General features: G+C 41.4%; 1 protein-coding gene across 3 annotated transcripts in view; it reads left to right on the top strand.

Annotated features, from left to right (window-relative positions):
• The window catches only part of XYLB (xylulokinase), a 133,953-nt gene that overhangs the window by 22,097 nt on the left and 89,775 nt on the right, over window positions 1-22,081 (top strand). For all 3 annotated transcript variants that reach the window (XR_015740281.1, XM_087917419.1, XM_087917420.1), the window contains 3 exons: window positions 1,482-1,608; window positions 5,941-6,008; window positions 8,808-8,880. Coding sequence is in view for 2 of the 3 variants with exons in the window: in XM_087917419.1 (XP_087773545.1) it covers window positions 1,482-1,608; window positions 5,941-6,008; window positions 8,808-8,880 (268 nt within the window). In the remaining variant the exon portion in view is untranslated. The remainder of the gene's footprint in view (window positions 1-1,481; window positions 1,609-5,940; window positions 6,009-8,807; window positions 8,881-22,081) is intronic.

Below are 22,081 nucleotides of genomic sequence, written 5' to 3'. Positions count from 1 at the left end.
TTTAAGAGACTCTGGGTCGAATTTGCTCGGCAAATTTTATTTATTTATTTAACTAATTAATTAATTAATATGCCGCTTGTTGCAACTGTTTTGAGTAACTTTGGGCGGCTGGCAATAATGTACGAACATAGATACAAAAGCATGAAGAACATTAAAAATTAATTTAACAAATAAATGAAAGTTTTAAATTAATATGGTCAAACCAAAATAAATAATAAAATATCAAAATAACCACAGGATGTTAGAATTGAAATGATTCTTGTATACGGACAATTTGAGAAAGATTGTGGACAGTTACCAATTTTGCTTACAATGATTTAGAGTTAATCTGTCCCGTAGTCACTGCATCTCTTTAAAATGTTCTTCCTGCTGGGTTTATGATTTCATTGGCTTAAAAAAAAAAATTCACCTCTTTTGGAGCATGCTTTTAAATTGGACTTGCTTCGATTTTTTAAAAGAAAAAAATCTCATTTTGCTTAAAAAGCGGGATAGGTCCCCATTGTGCTCATAATTCGAGGACTACCTGCATAGAAAATGCATCCTACCTGGGTTGCTTAATACAATTAAAAACACCATCATATAGCTTCTTACACAGCTTAAGTGTAGCCCCTGGTAAGTTTTTCTGTGACTTGAATGTCCCAAAGTAGAGGATAATGCCTAATGTGCATTAAAAATAATGACTGTTTTTCTTGCTAAAATATTTCCCTTGCATCGTTGTTACACTTACCAGTGTAGAAGTAAGATAGCAATAGCAATAGCACTTAGACTTATATACCGCTTTACAGTGCATTACAGCCCCCTCTAAGCGGTTTACAGAGTCAGCCTCTTTCCCCCAACAATCTGGGCCCTCATTTTACCCACTTCGAAAGGATGGAAAGCTGAGTCAACCTTGAGCCTGGTGGGATTTGAACTGCCAAATTGTAGGCAGCTGGCTGCAGAAGTAGCTTGCAGTACTGCACTCTAACCACTGCGTCACAGAAGCTCCTAAGATGCGCTACAGTCCTAAACCAATTTTTGACCCTGACTTGATTGTAGTCCTTGACTGTTCAACTGTTTCAGTGGCATTGAAAAAAGTGACTTATGACTGTTTTTCACACTTATGACCATTGCAGCATCCCCACGATCAAAATTTGGTGCTTGGCAACTGGCCTGTATTTACAACAGTTGCAGTGTCCCAGGGCTATGAAGTCATCAAATTTAACCTTCCTACTCAGCTTCCGTTAAGCAAAGATAATCGAGGGAGCCAGATTCACTTAACAACTGCATGATTCACTTAATGACAGTGTTTCGCTTAATAAGTGTGGTTAAAAAAAAGACCGTAGAATGGGGCACAACTCACTTCACAACCGTCTTGCTTAGCAACAGAAAACTTGGGCTCAACTGCGGCGGTGCGTTGAGCCCTAGCTTTATTGTGTTAAAAAAACCAACTTGCAACTCTGACTTTATCGGCTGTTCTGCGGTCTCTTCCTTGCTTCCGACAGAATTGCTTTTCTATCAGCAACAGCCCAGTCTGGATGGATTCCAGCACAGCTGCACAGTGTAATTCTCTGGAAAAAAAGGCCGGAGGGGCTCAGAAATTAGCCGACATCACTGGATCCCGAGCTTATGGGTGAGAGCTGTTGGAGAAGACAGGAGAGAAGGTGACCAAGAAGGTCTAATGTGAACATTGTCTAAGGCTTCTTTTCCAGTGTTGTCCCCATGATAAGTGTTGTTCCAGTGGTTGCTCCCAGGGTCCCCAACCCAGAAAGGTTGGGGAACCCTGCCATAAAAAGCAAAGGTAGTCCTCAACTTAATGACCTGTTCTGACCCAGGCTTTGTCAAATTTAATAAAACACAAGCTGAATTTAAAAGTGAAACCTTTTTTAATGCAATGCTGGGAATTACTTGTATTCCCAGCCAAAACTAATTAGACATAATTCCTCCGGATAAGAGCATGCTTTTCAGTGCTGTCGAAGGCTGCCAAGAAATCAGAAGTCCAATTAAGGCTAACATAAACCAACCCAAATACCCAGCCAAAACCAACCAGAGTACAGAGCTTCATGAAGGACTCGGTGATTACTGAACTACTTTGCTTCCTGCAAAGGATTCGTCATTGAGGTCTGACTTTTATCCCTTATGGGAAGGGCAGTCTCCTCCCAGACTCCTCCCAAGTCACCCCTTCTGCTTCAGCTGCTCTCGCCTTCTAGCAGCTCTGTGCACACGCACACTGGGAACAGGCTCCCCTGGGTCCTCTGCATCGCTGCTGCCAGACTCCAAAAGCTCCGAAGGCAGCACCCCACTCCCGGATGCTCCTGAGCCTATCCCTGCATCAGATGCAGGACCCTCGTCCGAGTCCTCTCCAGACTCCCTGACTGGTTCCCTTTCGTCCTCACCATCCGATACTTCTGCCGTCCACACCTGCTGTCGGCGAACCGCAACATGACCATCCACTTAACAGCTGTTCGCAGTTATGACTACACTGAAAAAAATGACTTACAACCAAACCTCACACTTACAACCATCACGATGTCCTCACTGTCACATTATCAACAATGCTTGGCATTTATTGATGACAGCTGCAAGGATTTGCAACTGGGGTTCCCAACAATCACTCAATCGATTCGCTTGGGGAACTCTGTGATTTGTTTAATGACCGTGACAATAATAATGGTGAAATAGAACATGATTCACTTAACAACTGCATCACTTAGCCATTGAAGTTCTGCTCACGCTTGTGGTCCTAAGTTGAAGACTACCTGTACATTTTTTGGTGGGGGAGGACAAAATGGGGCGCAGAAGGCTGTTCTGCTTTGAGTTCTGTGAAACAAACAAAATTTAGATCAGGTCAGACAAATATTTTCTGTCTGGGGCCCATGCTAAACTTTTCTGAGCGTTCATCTCCCTCAAATCTGGGAGAAGCAGGTTAGAAGCCAAGCTTCCTCTTCTTTATATTACAATGAAATTAAAACTGAAAGCAGATCTTTTAAATAAGACAGCTCCCTTTTTTTTTTTAGTGATTTCCCTTTTCTCTTACAATAAAAATTGTTAGAAGCTCGAAAGTTTGCTCTGCAGCTTCAGGTTATATAACTTTGATTTTAATAGTGCAGGTAGCTGATGTTCTCATTAATGGAAGAGAAAATGTATAGAGAATAAAATGTATGGGCTTTTTAAAGAAAGCAATTACACTGGCAGGTTCGTAGGAAAAAAAAAATGTTTGAAGGGACTGGTCCTAAGCATTGACTTAGGACTTAAGTCACGAAGGGACCATTCAGAGTTACGACAAAGTCTCCAAAAGGTGTTTATGAGCAAGTTCTGAAGTTTGGACGGCTGCCTCATTCCCTTCCTCCCATAGTCACGTGACCACATTCTGGGCACTTAGCAATTAGCCTTCATTTACAGCCTTTTGCAGGGCCCAACAATCCCATGACAGTGATTTATGAAGGGTTTTTTTTTTTTTTTAACGAAAACCGGCATTTACTTCTGGTTTCCACCAGAAAACGCCTATAGAGAACAATGGGTTTGCTTAATGGCCATGGCATTCACTGTATGACCACCACATTTGCTTTACGATTGCCATGTTCGCTTAATGACTGCTGTAAATGTCATTAAATTGGCTCAGTCCCACTTTACCACCCTCATGACTTTTGACTGCAATTATGGTTGTAAGTCAAAGATTATCTACAATGTCTTCCAAATCAACCAGGATGATTAGGGGACTGGAGGCTGAAACATATGAAGAACGGTTACAGGAACTGGGCCTGGCTAGTCTAGTGAAGAGAAGGACCAGCGGAGACGTGATAGCAGCCTTCCAATATTTGAGGGGCTGCCACAGGGAGGAGAAGGGGGTCAAGCTATTTTCTATAACACCTGAAGGCGAGACAAAGAATAATGGATGGAAACTGAACAAGGAGAGATTCAACCAGGAAATAAGGAGAAGCTTTCTGACAGTGAGAACCATCAACCAATGGAACAGAAGTTGTCCTCGGAAGTTGTGGGAGCGCCATCACTTGAGACTTTCAAGAAGAGATTGGACTCCCATCTGTCAGAAATGGTGTAGGGTCTCCTACTTGGGCGGAGGGTTGGACTAGATGACTTACAAGGTCCCTTCCAACTCTGATTCTCTGTTATCTGTTAAATCTGAGTAATACTGTAGCTAGATTTTAAGTGGATCCTTCAATTCCACAATAACTGGGATTGAAACTCCGCAGACAACAAGATTATTTGGAGATACCGTAGAGAGGAAGTAGAGTAGAAATTTCAGACTTAAAAATCTAGTTATGGAAGCAACCAATCTCCTTGGGGGATTGTATAGCTGTTGTGGTTTGATTTGGATTTGTCCTCATCCTTCTCTTGCTGATTTGGCTCAGGCTCAGAGAAGGAAACTGATTAAAGCCATCGTGTGAGAGTACACTTGAGTCTAGTTCTAGTCCAACACTTGAATTGTTTCTCAACCTTGGGCACATTAAGATGGTGTGGACATCAACTCCCAGAATTCTGCAGTCTGCGTGGAAGTTCCAAGCAATTCTGGGAGTTGAAGTCCATAGGTCTTAAAAGTCCCCAAAGTTGAACAACACGACTCAACTCTCTAGAATAGGGAAGAAGTGACTTATGGGGGATCCGGATCTTCATCCTGGCCTTTAAACCTTCCTATGAAACGAACTGATGGATAAGGAAAGCGGAAGAGGAGGGCAGGATTGAATTGTTTACGATTAGGGTGGGGATGAGAATGGGAGGAATCTGGGAGACAAACCATTTCTATCTCCCACAGTTTCCATCCGAGCCTTTCAAAGCGTCCGGCTGAAATTCAACCGATTGAGGGTGTTGTATGGCCTGAGGTCTCAATTTCGTAGTGGTATATATGAGAATGACCTTGGGCAGGGATCCGCAAACTTGGCCACGTCAAGATTTGTGGACGCCCAGAGATCCTCAGGTCTTTTAAGTGGCCAAGTTTGGAGACTTTTGACCTTGAGAGACAGCAGGAGGTGAAGACGCAGCCTAGCCCTAGACAACAGTCTGATAATCAACATCTGAGTTTGAACCAGGGTGGTGGTGATGGTGGAGAAAAACATCCCAACGGAGACTTGCAAGATTTGACATCAGCCTTTTGAGGTAGTCCAGATAAGAAGTACCAACCAAGAGTACTAACATTATTTTTATAATAAGATTACAGTAACAGAGTCTTGCAAGTCTGAAAGTATCTCCTTCGCCCTGTTTTTATGCTCCTGACAACTATGGAGGATACCTTCTGAGATCCCATCGCCACCCCAGGACTAAAATGTCATTTGATAGACATTGTCTAAGCCCCTGATGGCTGACCTTTTCGGCACTGAGTGCCCAAAGATGCATGTTGCGCATCCCCAAAATGTCATCCCCGTGCGGCCCCTGCACATGCACTCCACCCAGGGGGCAGGGACCCGGAGACCAGCTGGCCGGTGTGAGGTGCACACGCATGCACAGCGGAGCTGAGCTGGGGCAACGGCTCACGTGCCCACGGAGAGGGCTCCGTGTGTCACCTCTGGCATGCGTGCCATAGATTTGCCATCACGGGTCTAGGCAGCAGCTCTTCCTCCCTTCTCCCCAAATAATTTGCACATACTATTCCAGGTATGAACACATTTGTGTTGCACATTCCACCTCTGATATGAATGAATCATTCCTGGAAATTTTTGAAATCTTGCCTAAGTGTCCAGAAAGGTTACTTCCCATGATTTATTGTTTCTGACATATTATGGGGAACCCTATTTTTCAGTTACTTTTTTAAACTCCAGGTGAGTTAAACATTCACCTGTCAATGCATTATCATCTGTTTTATGCCTGTTGCATCTGAATAGTAACTGCTGTTATGCCTTTAATAAATTAAAACATCCAGGGTGCAATGCCGTGAACTCATTATGGTGAGTTAATTATTATTGACTCCATTTACAATTTGTGTTCCTAAATATTGGTGGCCTGTCCTTTCTCAGCGTTTTACAGGAAACCAGATAGCGAAGATTTACAGCCAGGATCCTGAAGTCTATTCACAAACCGAGGTTTGCTAATCTTCTGCTCGTTTATTGGGAATCATAACTAATTTAGGTTTTATTATGGTCTGCAAGGGGAACTTATCGCAATGCTTGTACAAATTACATTAGCATAAATATGGTAACAAAAGCCCCTCATTAAACAGAAAAGAGATCTATGAAAGGAGGTTCAGTAAAAGGGCTGCTGATGCTGCATCGCATTAATCTGAATGCTTAATATTAGCTATTTTGTTAACTGAGCATACCCTTATGCCAGAAATGCAATTCCAGATATGATCCCTTCTCCTATAGAAAGTGGGTGAAATTAGAGATGGGGATTATTAACTGATGAATTTATCACCCGCTCCCATTTAAAGAAAAAAAAGTTGTCTCTTATAATGCAATTCCAAAATGCATTGCAGACATGAAAGAAAGTAAGTTCCTTTCTGCATTAGCTTTTGATCAAGGGTGACTATCAAAATGCACGAGGTCTGAGTGTGTGTGTGTATGTGTGTGTGTGTGTGTGTATGTGTGTGTGTATGTGTGCAGGGTGTTCACGGAGGGAAAGGGGATGGGGCAAATCACAAAATGATCTAAATACCACTCCAGTCATGATATTGCACGTTGGTGTCCAAGAGCTGAGCTTGTGTGATTTTATTTATGTATTATTAAATTTATTAAATTTGCATGTGCGATGGAATGTAGTAGGCTGAAGGCACATTCCAGAATGATATTAGGGTCCAGACAGTTTGTGTTAGAGCAGGGATGTCCAACTCAGTTTCATTGGGGGCCACATCAGGGTTGTGTTTGACCTCGGTGGGGGTGGCCAGCTTGACGTCACTCCTGTCAGGGGTGCCTGTGGTAGCCTGAATGCTCTACCAGCAAAAACAGGCTCCTGAGCTCCGTTTTCGGCTACCACAACCTACCGCAACCCTCTGCCCGTGAAAACAGAGCTCAGGCAGCCCTCCCAAGCTCCATTTTCACTGGCAGAGGGTTGCAGGAGGCCGTGGCAGCTGAAAACAGAGCTCGGGGGGCCGTTTTCACCGGCAGAAGCATCACGAGCCAGTCCTTCGCTGTTTTCAGGGCAGCCCCGCAGGCCAGATCTAAGAATCCTGCGGGGCGGCTCTAGCTCCCGGGCCTTGAGTTTGACACCCCTGTGTTAGAGTAAGGGGGGGGTGAAGAAAGCCTCTCTCTAATAATCCTTAAAGTCAGGGTCTCTAACACTCAGGCCGCTGACCAGTACCGGTCCATGGCTTGTTATAAACTGCACCGCACAGCTGGAGGTGAGGGGCGGGCAAGCAAGCGATGCTGTATATGAATTATCAGCCACTCCCCAGAGCTAGCATCACTACCTCAGCTCCACTTCACCAGGTTATAGACTCTCAAAGAAGCGCAAACCCTACTGCGCATGTGAGGGATCAAGGTTATGTCCCCTCCCCTCCCTTGGTCCGTGGAAAAATTGACTTTCACGAAACCGCTCCCTCGTGCCAAAAAGTGCCTAGTGCCTTAGAGTACATGGTAGATGCACAAAATAGAGCGCAGCCCCCAAAGCCAAGATTAACGTGATGATTCTTCTGAGTCGAGTTCTTTATTGTTTCCACAGCTATAGCCAGAATCTCCAACCTCCCTGACCTTCCTCAAGAGCTTAAAGGTTGGCTCTACTAGTTGGCTTGGAGCTTCAGTGAGGGCTCTTCACATTGGGGAAAGTTGACAAACTAATAACAGATACCATCTCCCACTTTCTCATCCTATTCCTTCCCTCCTCCTCTTTTAATTAGTGTATTTATCTTTTTATTACTTAGTTCCTACTGTATATTTGTAAGACTTTATTTTTTAATATTGTAAACTACCCAGAGTTATCTTGGGGTAAGATGGGTACTCAATAAATTTAATAAATAGATGATAGATAGATAAATAAGGTAGATAGATAGATAGATAGATAGATAGATAGATAGATAGATAGATAGATAGATAGATAGATAGATAGATAGATAGATAGATAGATCTTGTCAGATGCTGACTCTGTAAACTGTTTAGAGAGGGATGTAAAGCACTATGAAGTGGTATATAAGTCCAAGTGTTACAGCCATTACTATTATTAATAATCCATCACAGTATGCTGCCTATCTCAGCAAGTGACTGAGATGATTTCCTTTGAACACAATATTTGGATTCTGAGAATGCTACCTATAAGTAAGGAAATAAATCAGGGTTTACTGCATGGCTTAGCACAGTTTGGGGACCCAGTTGTAGCATAAGACTCTAATTGCACCTGTTATTAGACGACTTCAACTAACAAGCTATTTTTCTGGCCTTCTTACTTCTTCATTCTTTTTATGACAGATGCCATGAATATAGCTAGACTTCAATTTCTTTCCTCCAAGTATAAAATAATGTTCAGAAGACAAGTTAATTTTTATTTATTCATTTACTTGATCTTTATCCAGCCTTTATTACCTCTTTTAAAGATTTTAGTTTTAGTTTTTTGAAAATCCATGGGTTTATGCGTGTAAGGGAGAGAGAGAGAGGTGAGAGGGGGGAAGCAAAGAGGAAGAGAAAGGAAGGAAGGAAGGAAAGAAGAAGGAAGAAAGGAAGGTTTATGATAGCTTAGTCTTTTGCAACTCTCAAAACAAAAATCAAAACAAGATCTTATAATAATTAATCCCTCTCAGATCCTCTTTCTGAATGCCATATTTTAAATGCTTGCTGAACTCAATGGGAGTTTCAAAACATTCTGTTTTAAATTGTCTGTGAAACAGAAATACATGTCATACGATTATTTGCTTGTTTGGATGGTCATTTACTTCTTTTTCCTTTTTCTGCCTCCAGAAAATATCCTTGGTCAGCAACTTTGCAGCTTCTCTTTTCTTAGGGGACTATGCTCCCATCGACTATAGTGATGGTAAGTGTCATGGACTCGTATTCTTTTTCTAACCCAATGCTGAGTTGTAGGAGAGAGAAGACATGGTGGGATGTCTTCTCCTTTGGTGAACAGAGGCCACTCAACAATATTGAGGGTCCTTGAAAGATAAACTAGGTCTCTTTATACAGGTAGTCCTCAACCTATGACCACAGTTGAGCCCAAAATTTATTTTGCTAAAGTGAGAAATTTGTTAAGTGAGTTTTGCCCCATTTTACAACTGTCCCTGCCACATTTGTTAAGTGAGTCATTGCAGCTGTTAAATTAGCCACATATGGTTGTTAAAGTGAATCTGTTTTCCTCGCTGACTTTGCTTATCAGAAGGTTGCAAAAGGGGATTACGTGACCCTGGGACACTGCCCCTGTCATAAATGTGAGTCAGTTATCAGGCATCCAAAGGTAAATCACATGACCCTGGGGATGCTGCAACTTTCATAAGGGTGAAAAATAATCAGAAGTCACTTTTTTTCAGTGGTGTTGTAACTTTGAATGGTCACTAAGCTAACTTTTGTAAATAGAGGACTATTGTATTCTATTTAGTTAAGTAGGTCAAAGTGTTTAAATGGATGCATATTAACCTCATTTAATTTTAATTAATATACATGTTGATCAGATTAATTTCCCCCCCTGTTAAACCCACTTCCTTCTTTGTGGTTTGGATCCTTGGTTCTGAATCCAAAGTGTGTCTTTGGAGTCTTCTGGCTAAGATTTCTTTCTCTGAAGCTGCCAGCAACTGGCTGGCTTTGCAGAAAGTGTGTCAGGCTGCAAAAACGTTGTGGTTCTTCCAAGAAGATGTATTTATTGCTTTGTTCCTTTTTGGTGTTGTTGCCCTTTCTTTCTTGGAAGTGTCTTAACACAGCTGGACTCTAAACGGTGTCCATTTTTTCCCCAATTCAGTTTCTTTTTTTACTGTGTAAGATCAGAAGAACATTCGACTAGGCCTGCTAAATTGCTCCGTCCTAATCCAGCATTAGTTTTCATAGCAGATGTCTCTGCTCACAACCAGAAGATGGAATTATTTAACACTTTTGCTACTCTTTGTCTGCAACTAATATTTAGAGGCATGCTCACAACAGAATACCCTACACCACCAGGCTTGACATTTGGCGCTTGGACAACCTAGAACTATGTTGCCTATGGTTGGACTTAAGTGTAGTACACAAAATTATCTGCTGCAAAGTCCTATCAGTCAATGACTACTTCAGCTTCAACCGCAACAAGACAAGAGCACACAACAGATACAAACTCAATGTAAACTGCAGAAAGTACGACTTCAGCAACTGAGTGGTCAATGCCTGGAATGCACTACCTGACTCTGTTGTCACATCCTCTAACCCCCATTCCTTTAACCTCAAATTAACCACTATTGACCTCACCCCATTCCTAAGAGGTCTGTAAGGGGGTGTGCATAAGTGCACCATTGTGCCTACCGTCCCTATTGTTCCCATTTATCTGTACCTATTTCCTACATTCATACTCATATTTATTCTTATACCTATCATCTTGTAAGCAATTGACAAATCATATAAATAAAATAAATATCTTCAAAACAGAAGTAACAATCAGACTATTAAAGTAGAGCCTCTGGTCACGAATGCTTCTGACCATGACCAAATTGGGTGACGAATAAAATTTTTGGAAAATGTTTGCATCTGGTCATGAACAAATACTCAGGTGGCGATCAAATACAGCCACGGCGATTTGCCCTTCCACACCAATTACCCTTCTGCGGTATTTTTATGTGCACGCGCAGTCAGACTTGCTTCCGGTCACAACCAAATCGCGTTGTGACCGAAGTCATGAAACAGATTACGGTTGTGACTGGAGGTTCTACTGTACAAGTAGCCCTCCACTTAACAACAGTTTGTATAGTGACCATTCGAAGTTACAGTGGCACTGAAAAAAGTCATTTATGACTGTTTTTCACACTTATGACTGTTGCAGCATTCCCATGGTCATATGATCAAAATTCAGACCCTTGGAAACTGACTCGTACTTGAGACGGTTGGAGTAACCTGGGGTCACGTGATAACTTTTTGCGACCTTTTGACAAGCACAGTCGATGGGAAAGCCAGATTCCCTTAACCATGTTGTTAACTTAACAACTGCAGTGATTCGCTTAACAATTTTTGTAGCAGGAAAGGTCATAAAATGGAGCAAAATTTTTCTTAACAACTGTTTCACTTAGCAACAGGAATTGGGGGCCCTTGTGTGGTCGAGGGCTACCTGTAGCTCAATCACTTCAGAAATTCCCCCCAGTCCTCTTCTGAAACCAAGGCAGTGCCCATACCAAATCTTATGGTAATCACTTCTGAAGGCAAAGAGGACACCAATTTAGATAGTCCTCGACTTACAACTATTCATTTAGTGAAGTTAAAACAGTGCTGAAAAAAGTAACTTATGCCTGATCTTTGCAGCACTCCCACGGTCACACGATCAGAATTTGCAACATGTATTTGTAATGGTGGTGGCATCCCAGAGGTCCTGTGATTGCCGTTTGCGACCTTCCCAGATGGCTTCTGACGATGGGAGAAGCCAGATTCGCTTAATGACCATGTGAATCACTTAACAATTGGAATGATTTGCTTAACAACTGTGACAAGAAAGGTTGTAAAATTGAGTATGACTCATTTAACAACCACCTATCTTAGCAATAGAAATTTTGGTCGTAAATTGAGGACTATCTGTACTGAGCCATAGTGGTGCAGTGGTTAGAGTGCAGCACTGCAAGCTACTTCTGCTGACTGCTGGCTGCCTTGAACTTGGCAGTTCACATCCCACCAGGCTCCAGGTTGATTCAGCCTCTCGTCCTTCCGAGGTGGGTAAAATGAGGACCCAGATCGTTGGGTGGGTGGGGGGCAATAGGCAGATTCTGTAAACCATTTAGCGAGGGCTGTAAAAGCACTCTCTAAACAGCACAAGTCTAAGTGCTGTTGCCACTATTTGGTTTACATTGAATGCAAACCACTTTTGTTTTGCTAATCCTGACCAAGAAGGAATCATGCATAGCATTTGCATTGGTAATATGGTTACTCAGGTGGTATTTAACTATAATTAAAGATAAGAGAGAATTTCTTCTGAGAGAATGCTATTAAAAAAAAATCCAGTAAATTCTACCCGACAACGTGTATCACAAATGAACAATCTGGAATGAAGTTTAATCCATTTCAGGAGATGCAAATCTCTTCCTATAGAACGTTTTATACTCCTGTTGATTGATTTTTATTCATTTTCGTGGAAAGAAGTGCCCCAAAGCATTAGGCATATTTTTGTTTATTCTGTGTGGATTTTTTTTTTTTCAAAGCAAGAAACTTGAGACTAATCGACTTAAATGTGTCATTTGATTTATTGTGCTTTCTGAATCAACCACAAATAACATTCTTCTAGGCTGGAGATGTATTAATATCCTACTCACGAATCCACTGTCCACCAAATCCTCAAGGTGATCCAATTTGCCTCTGACTTTGATTATTTCTTTATTGCTCTGTTCTTTGGCAAAGTTAAAAAACATAACTGGGAAATAATCCTTTACTTTAGCAAAATAGACACTTGTGTAGTCAGGTAGCTTGGAAGAATCTTACTTTTCTGATCCATTAATTAGTATTGCATGGAAGTTAAAAAAAAAAGGGAAGAGAGCCAGTTTGGTGTAGAGGTGAAGGCATCAACCTGAATTCGCAAGGTCCTGAGTTTGAGTTCCGCTTTATATATGAAACCAGCTGGGGTGACCTTGAGCCAGTCTTTCATCTCAACCTAGGAAAGAGGCAATGGCAAACCGCTTCTGAAAACCTTTCCCGAGAAAAGTCCAGAGATTTCTTCATGTAGTTTCTGAGAATCAAGACATGATTGAAGAGAAAATATTGTATATAGATAAACAGAAATCTTGGAAGAGGAAGGGCTGTCAGAGTTTGTAGCAATCCAACCAGCACACAAGTTAATAATTCAGCAGGATTCATTTATAGAAGAAACTTGTTTACATACAATAATATAGAGTATGATGCATGAGTACAATACCCATGCAGTAGGAGTCAGAACCAGAACTCAGAATCCAGAAGTCATAATCACAGAAGCAGAGATCCAAGGACAAACTATGTACAAAGTATGCACAAAGTAGCTTGATACCTGTGCTTCGCTACGAAACTATGTGGTCAGGCTTAGTTTTGGGGGAGGAAAATAAGAGAAAAAAATTCTGCTTCTGCCCACCAGCATCCATTGGTATTCATCTGGCTATCATCCTGTCAGTGTGTGAGAGAGTTGAGGTCTGTTTGGAAACTGAAACAGTATTTGCTGTGAGCAAGTAGGAGACAGCAAGGAGCCTGGGCGTGGACTTAGCTCAACTGTTCTGTACTAAAGCTGGTTGCTGCTGTGAAACTAAAATTGAAACTCCTCTCCTCTGCTCATGTTTTGCATTTGGAACAGATTTCTTTTCAGGTGGGAAGGGGGAGTAGAACTCCTTAGCATCAAAGCATGTTAATAATAATATACGAAATAGTCATGGTCTGATGGTCATTTTGAAAAATCCTTTCTTGGTGAGCATCTAGAAGCCAAGAGGAACATACGCGCCAAATTTCAAGTTTGTAGGCTTTACAGTTGTGGAGATTTTGTGATGATGTGTGAGTGGTATTCCGCTTTTATATACACTGCTCAAAAAATAAATAAAGGGAACACTTAAACAACCCAATGTAACTCCAAGTCAATCACACTTCTGTGAAATCAAACTGTCCACTTAGGTAACAAACACTGATTGACAATCAATTTCACATGCTGTTGTGCAAATGGAATAGACAAAAGGTAGAAAGCATAGGCAGTTAGCAAGACATTTGCAATAAAGGAGTGGTTCTGCAGGTGGTGACCACAGACCACTTCTCAGTTCCTATGCTTTCTGGCTGATGGTTTGGTCACTTTTGAATGCTGGTGGTGCTTTCACTCTAGCGGTAGCATGAGACGGAGTCTACAACCCACACAAGTGGCTCAGGTAGTGCAGCTCATCCAGGATGGCACATCAATGCGAGCTGTGGCAAGAAAGTTTGCTGTGTCTGTCAGCATAGTGTCCAGAGCATGGAGGCGCTACCAGGAGACAGGCCAGTACATCAGGAGACGTGGAGGAGGCCTGTAGGAGAGCAACAATCTAGCATCAGGACCTCTACCCCTCCGCCTTTGTGCAAGGAGGGACAGCAAGAACACTGCCAGAGCCCTGTAAAATGACCTCCAGCAGGTCACAAATGTGCATGTGGCTGCTCAAATGGTTTGAAACAGACTCCATGAGGGTGGTATGAGGGCCCGACGTCCACAGGTGAGGGTTATGCTTACAGCCCAACACCATGCAGGATGTTTGGCATTTGCCAGAGAACACCAAGATTGGCAAATTCGCCACTGGCTCCCTGTGCTCTTCACAGATGAAAGCAGGTTCACACTGAGCACATGTGACAGATGTGACAGGGTCTGGAGATGCCGTGGAGAATGTTCTGCTGCCTGAAACATCCTCCAGCATGACCGGTTTGGCAGTGGGTCAGTAATGGTGTGGGGTGGCATTTCTTTAGGGGGTTGCACAGCCCTCCATGTGCTCACCAGATGTAGCCTGACTGCCATTAGGTACTTAGATGAGTTCCTCAGACCCCTTGTGAGACCATATGCTGGTGCAGTTGGCCCTGGGTTCCTCCTAATGCAAGACAATGCTAGACCTCATGTGGCTGGAATGTGTCCGCAGTTCCTGCAAGATGAAGGCATTGATGCTATGGACTGGCCTGCCCGTTCCCCAAACCTGAATCCAATTGAGCACATCTGGGATATCATGTTTCGCTCCATCCACCAACGCCACGTTGCACCACAGACTGTCCAGGAGTTGGGGGATGCTTTAGTCCAGGTGTGGGAGGAGATCCCTCAGGAGACCATTTGCCACCTCATCAGGAGCATGCCCAGGCATTGTAGGGAGGTCATACAGGCACGTGGAGGCCACACACACTACTGAGCCTCATTTTGATTTGTTTTAAGGACATTACATCAAAGTTGGATCAGCCTGCAGTGTTGTTTTCCACTTTAACTTTGAGTGTAACTCTAAATCCAGACCTCCATGGGTTGCTAAATGTGATTTCCATTGATAATTTTTGTGTGATTTTGTTGTCAGCACATTCAACTATGTAATGAACAAAGTATTTAATAAGAATATTTCATTCATTCAGATCTAGAATGTCTTATTTTTGTGTTCCCTTTATTTTTTTGAGCAGTGTATATACATCTAGATATGCAGTATGATGCATGTATACAATACCCATGCAATAGGAGTCTAAACTAGAACTCAGAATCCAGAAGTCATAATCACAGAAGCAAAGATCCAAGGACAAACTAACTCTTATATCAGTCAAGCTAAGCCACCCCCAGGCTCTGAGCTGTCTGGGTCACCAAACAGTCCCCATTGAATTTAAAAATCTGGTATCTTCATTCTCACATACTGAAAGGCTCTGACTGAGGAATCTGTTAGCGATGACCCAGCCAGTTTCACTATTACTGGACAAATCAAATGCTGCCATCTTCACATTTCTTGGTCCATCAGTGATAAAGTCCCTGTTGAGTTGAACCAGATTCCTGATAAATACTTGGACAATTTGATTTGGCTTCCTCTCTAAGAATACAAAAATGGTTTCCTATCAACTTTTCTAAATTATGTTTCAATCCAATACAGGTAGTTCTTCAGTTAAGAATGGCCCCTTAGTAACTGTTTTGAGTGTTTGAAGTTACGATGGGCCTACCTCAGTGGTGGGATTCAAATTTTTTTTCTACCGGTTCTGTGTGCCCGGTTTGGTGGGCGTGGTGTGGCTTGGTGGGCATGGCTTGGTTGGTGTGGCAGTGGAAGGGTATTGTAAAATCCCAATTCCCTCCCCACCCCACTAACCTGCTTTCCAGCTCCGTTCTCCTGTGCAGGGCAACAAAAGAAGACCCAGCCGATCAGCTGGGACTCAATGGGAGGCACAGAAGAGATGGGGGTGGGGCCAGTACAAGGTGGTATTTGCAGGTTCTCCGAACTACTGAAAATTTTCTCTACGGGTTCTCCAGAACTGGTCAGAACCTACTAAATACCACCTCTGGCTTACCTTGAGACTATTTAGCACCCAGATTCAAAGTTTAAATGGTCAAAAAAAAAAAAACCCTCCGTGGTCACATGATTGAATTTCGAGTGTTGGCAACATGGCTGCTTTTACTGCCGTTTTAGTATCTGTGGAGATTCTCAGTCATCCAGAACATTACCACTGTAACGACATTAGGCATGTGAGGTGTATTTCCAAAAGGCAAATGGACTTTCTTGGTTTTTTTTTTTCCCTTGAAAATTTTTCACTTCTCATCCAAGGAGCTTCAGGCAGAACCAAAGAAGCTTCTTTGATGAAAAGCAAAACGGTTTCAGGGTTTTGATAAAAACTGGAACTTCTGCTTTTCTGGCAAAACTGTATCCCTAGTGTGGATTTGCTTAATGACTGTTGCAAAAAGGGTTGTAAATTTGGGTCAGTCACATGAACCAACTTGTTTTACAACTGTCATTGGTTACGACTCGTGAAGTGGCTCCATTATAGTCGTAGGTCAAGGACAACTTCTGGACTAGCATGCTTTGGTTTTTATGGTAGTATGCCATTTAAGAACTGAGAAGAACTGAACCCCCTTAATGTCTGAAAATCATCTAAGGGTAGCTAGGTGTATTAAATGGCACCTACCTGGTATTTGCTGAAATCTTACTCATATAAGTGCATCTATGTTTCTGGGCCTACTTCAACAATAAATCAATAGGGCTTGCTGCGAGATAGTGTATCCTTTCTATCTATTTATTGAGTTTCTTTGTTCATCTTCTTATTGAATCTACTTTTCATCCAGTCACTGGCCCTGATTTGTAGTTGTTGATAAACCCCTGAGCTGGGAGACCATGCTTTTCTGTTATTTTGTAGTTACACACGGTGGCTGCAAAGAACTTTAAGTGACAGGTGACCTTTAGTGTGAAACTTTGGGGCATTGCTCCATTAGAATGGTAGTTAATTAATGTTTAAACGAGAAGAATGGATCTTTCCCCTTTTTTGTTCTTGTGCAAGTGTGTGTGTGTGTGTGTGTGTGTGTGTGTGTGTGTGTCTCACACACATGCAGGCTCACAAAGAGTTCACAGGAGGTTAAAATAAAATGCTATACACTGGAAATACATTCTGCCCGGTTAAACTGTTGGACAGCGCGTCATGAAAATTAAACAAGGGATGATTCCGCTGTAGGATGGTTGAAAGCTTGTGTTTAAGAAGGTTTTCCTTTTCCTTCGCCGTTAGTATTCATTTAATTATTTTTGTCCGGCTTCCAGAACAAAGAAACACAGGTAGTCCTCAACTTAAAACCACAACTGAGCCCAAAATTTTTATTGCTAAGTGGGACAGTATCCAAGTGGCCCATTTTAAGACCTTTCTTGCCTCAGTTGTTAAGTGAATCACTGCAGTTGTTAAAAAGTTAGTAATACGGTTGTTAAATGAATAAGGGTCCCCCATTGACTTTTTGAGACTTTGTGAAGGGAATCACAGGCTACCAGAATATTGCAACTGTCATAAATAAGTACCAGACACCAAGCATCCAAATTTTGAACACATGAGCATGAGGATAGTGCAATGTTTGCAAGTGTGAAAACTTGGCCGTGTCACTTTTTCCAGTGCCAACGTAACTTTGAATGGTCACTAAACAATGGTTGTAAGTCAGAGACTACCTGTACATTCTGATCAGTTTTCTTTATTGATCCTTGCCTATAAACAGAAACCAAACCAAAGCAAAAACTTTCGTCATTAAAGTACAGGCAGTGTACAGGCAGTTTCATCTGAGTACAGGCAGTGCTTGACTTACGACCACAATTGAGCCCAAAAATTATGTTGTTAAGTGAGACATTTGCTACGTGAGTTTTGCCCCATTTTACGATCTTTCTGTCAGGATAATAGTGACTTAAGAGTTGACCAGCTGATGCAATGATGAATAGAATAGAATAGAATAGAATAGAATAGAATAGAATAGAATAGAATAGAATAGAATAGAATAGAATTCTTTATTGGCCAAGTGTGATTGGACACACAAGGAATTTGTCTTGGTGCAAATGCTCTCAGTGTACATAAAAAGGCAAGATACATTAATCAAGAGTCAAGAATCATCAGGTACAACACTTAATAATAGTCATAGGGTGCAATTAGCAATCAAATCATACTAGGAAACAGTCAATATAAATCATAAGGATACAAGCGACAAAGTTATAGTCATACAGTCACAACTGAGAGGGGATTGGGTGATAAGGAGTGATGAGAAGATTAATAGATAGCAGTGCAGACTTTGTAAATAGTTGGACAGTGTTGAGGGAATTATTTGTTTAGCAGAGTGGTGGCATTTGGGGAAAAAACTGTTCTTGTGTCTAGTTGTTCCGATGTGCAGTGCTCTATAAGCGTCATTTTGAGGGAAGGAGCTGAAACAGTTTATGTCCGGGATGTGAGGGTTCTGTAGATATTTTCACAGCCCTCTTTTTGACTCGTGCAGTATACAGGTCCTCGAAGGCAGGTGGGTAGTAATTGCTTTTTCTGCAGTCTTAATTACTCTCTGATTTCTGTGTCTGTCTTGTTGGGTTGTAGAACCAAACCAGACAGTTCTAGAGGTGCAGATGACAGACTCAATAATTCCTCTGTAGAACTGGATCACCAGCTCCTTGGGCAGTTTGGGCTTTCTGAGTTGGTGCAGAAAGAATATTCTTTGTTGTGCTTTTTTGATGATGTTTTTGATGGTAAGCGTCCATTTTAGATCTTGCGATGTAAAGATGTGAATGAATCAGCAAAGTTTTTGGCTGTTATTCCTTTAAGAGCCTATATAATAAAAAGAGGCCCTCTTAGGGCGTCTTTCTTTCACTGTGTGTTCTTCCATGCTCTCATTTGCTGCTTGTGTATGTATAGTATATACTCTTTTCTAGATAAAACCACTATTTATTATAAACCTCTGTTTGCTGTTATTGCTTCTGGGTTGTCTCATGTAGTAAAGCTTTGCGCACTCAGACACTTCCCTGCCACAGTTGTTAAGTGAATCACTGTGACTGATTCATTGACTTTGCTTCTCAGAAGGTCGCAAAAGCGGAATCACATGACCACAAGGCACTGCAACAGTCGTAAGTATGAACCAGTTGCCAAGTGTCTGAATTTTGATCACCCGAACATGGCGATAATACATAGGTGGTAACCGTGAAAAATGGTTATGTCACTTTTTTTCAGTGCATTGTAAATTTGAACTAGAGGTGGGTATTCAGCAGGTTCTGACCAGTTCTGGAGAACCCGTAGCGGAAATTTTGAGTAGTTCGGAGAACTGGCAAATCCTACCTCTGACTGGCCCCGCCCCCATCTATTCTCTGCCCTCCGAGTCCCAGCTGATTGGCTGGCTCTTCTTTGGTTGCCCTGCACAAAAGAATGGAGCTGGAAAGCAGGTTAGTGGGGTGGGGAGGGAGTAGGGATTTTGCAGTATCCTTCCCCTGCCACGCCCACCAAGCCACATCACACCCATCAAGCCACGCCCACAGAACTGGTAGTAAAAAAAAATTTTTGAATCCCACCACTGATTTGAATGGTTACTAAATGAACTGCTGTAAGTCGAGGCTACCTGTATTGCTAGGGAAGAGCCTCCTTAATTCTCTTTTCCCCAACCAAATTATCTAAACTTTGCTGTCTCTTGTCCTCCTGGAATGCAGCCCCTCCCTCCTGGGAATCCCACCACAATTCAATTTGCAAGCCCAACTTGACTTGCAGTCAAGAACCCTTTCAGCAGCTGCCTATAAAGTTTGGGTGTTTACGATATCAAAGGGCGTTTGAGGAATAATTGTTCTTCAAAGGAGATATTGATGCAAGGATTCAGCAGCAAATCATTTGAAGGTGACTAAAAGCTTGATTAGACTAGAAATTAATTCATCCCTGTTCCCAAATTTTTTAACCCTAGGCCAAAGTTAGCATTTCCTGGGAGATAATTTCCTTCTAAGGCCTATGAATACTTGTACATTTTCACAGATTTCATGAGAGGAGGCAACCAGGTTTGGTACCAATTAAATTTCGAAAACCAAGATTAGTGGTGATATGGCCAATTAATGAGAGATAAAGTGGGGGTGAATGTTCTGTACTTCTGGTTGGCATTTTAAGAACTGTTATTAGTTATAAATAATTGATTTATTTTTAATTTTATTTGGTTTGTCAATTGATTACAAGGTAATAGGTATAAGTAAAAACATAGTTATGAATACATGGATACATATAAGAAAAATAAAATAAGCAATAGGGACTGTAAGCACGTTGTTGGGCTTATGCACACCCCCTACAGACCTCTTAGGAAAGGGGTGAGGTCAATAGTAGACAGTCTAAGGTTAAACTTTTTGGAGTTTGGGGAAGAAACCACAGAGTCAGATAGAGTATTCCAGACATTGACTACTCTGTTGCTGAAGTCGTATTTCCTGCAATCAAGTTTGGAGTGATTAACCTTGAGTTTGTATCTATTGCTTGCTCTTGTATTGTTATGGTTGAAACTGAAGTATTCATTGACAGGTAGGACATTGCGATGTATGATTTTATATACTATACTTAGATTGGACCGAAGGCTGCGTAGTTTTAGGTTTTCTAGGTCTAGACTTTCAAGTCTGGTGGCATAAGGTATTCTGCAACGAGTAGAGGAGCGGAGAACTCTTCTTGTGAAATATTTCTGGACTTTCCCAACTGTATTAATATCAGATATGTAATGTGGGTTCCAGACTGATGAGCTGTATTCAAGTATTGGTCTAGCAAATGTTTTGTATGCTCTAGTTAGTAGTGTAACATTACCAGAGAAAAAGCTAGATTAGGTTAACACTCTTAATGCCTTTTTGGCTATGTAGTTACAGTGGGCTCTAGCACTTAGATCATTAGAGATGAGTACTCCAAGATCCTTGACAGAGTTTGGATCATCAACAAGGTCTTGACTATTAAGCTTGCATTTTATTTTCTGACAGAGCATTTATTTGTTGAGATTTGAAGTCGCCATTTGTTTGACCATTCTGATACCTAGTCAAGGTCTTTTTGAAGGATAGCATATTGTCTGTGGTGTTGATGATGCTTCCAGACATCTTCTGATTTAAGGCTCTACTGAAGTTCAGATTCAAATGTTAGGAAATGATTTGAGGAATTATGGATACATAACTTTGGTCAAGAGTCACCTTTGTCAAGATGGATGGCTTACACATTTAATAAACAAACAAAATACAGTATCTTAAACCAAATGCATCTTTTCCTAAGATTGTGCAGCAGTGCAGCAGACTTCCATATGTGCTTAGGAAAGATGCAGCTGTTTTAATGAGACTGCTTTCTCAGCTTGTTATAAGTTAGTTTTATTATTTGTATAATAATAATTTTTTTTTCAACTCTTTATTAAGATCATAGAAGGAAGTTTCTGCTTCCATTTCTCTTTGGGATTTCACTTTCTTCCTGTCAAGCAAAGCAAAGATTTTATTTTGTTTAACAATGAGAAAATTTCTGGCTTCTGTAGATTTGTTACAGATGTGCTGTGTTTTCTTTTGCCTTTTCTCATTCAACATGCTGAGATGCCAAGTCATTTGGCGGCTCTTCCTAGCACTGTTGGGACACTTCTAGCCAACTTTAACTGAGCAGAGGTCAGAGTGTTTCTTGTCTTGACAGAACTGAGATTTAGACCTAATTAATAAACAATTTCAAAATAAATAAAAAGTGCATTAATAAGAATAAAAACTAGTACATTCCTATTGTTATATGCAAACAGAGTCTGTAGTAGTTAAAGATACTATTATGTACGCTCTTGCAAATGCATCTTATGCCCATGATTAAGCCAGGAATTATGGTTGTAAGTCATGCTGATTGTTAAGTAGGTCATAATATGACTGACCTGATTTTGGGATATTTGGGGGGGGAAGTTGTTAAATGAATCACTATGGGCATTAAGCGAATCCACAGTCATTAATTGAATACCATAGTCATTAAGCAAATCTATTGTCTGCCATAGGTGTTTTTACCAGAAACTGGAAGTAAACACTTTTTCAGGCAAAAAATGCTGCAATGGTTGTTAAGTGTGAAAAACGATCATAAGTCACTTTTTTCAGTGCCATTGTAACTTTCAATGGTCACTAAATGAATTGTTGTAAGGTGAAGAGGTGCTCAACTGAAAAAATCCC

Source organism: Pseudonaja textilis, chromosome Z (genome assembly GCF_049901715.1).
Source record: "Pseudonaja textilis isolate UNSWEBS1 chromosome Z, rPseTex1.2, whole genome shotgun sequence".
NCBI lineage: Eukaryota > Metazoa > Chordata > Lepidosauria > Squamata > Elapidae > Pseudonaja > Pseudonaja textilis.
Note: the sequence above shows the minus strand (reverse complement) of the source record. Positions and strands in the feature narration are given on the sequence as shown.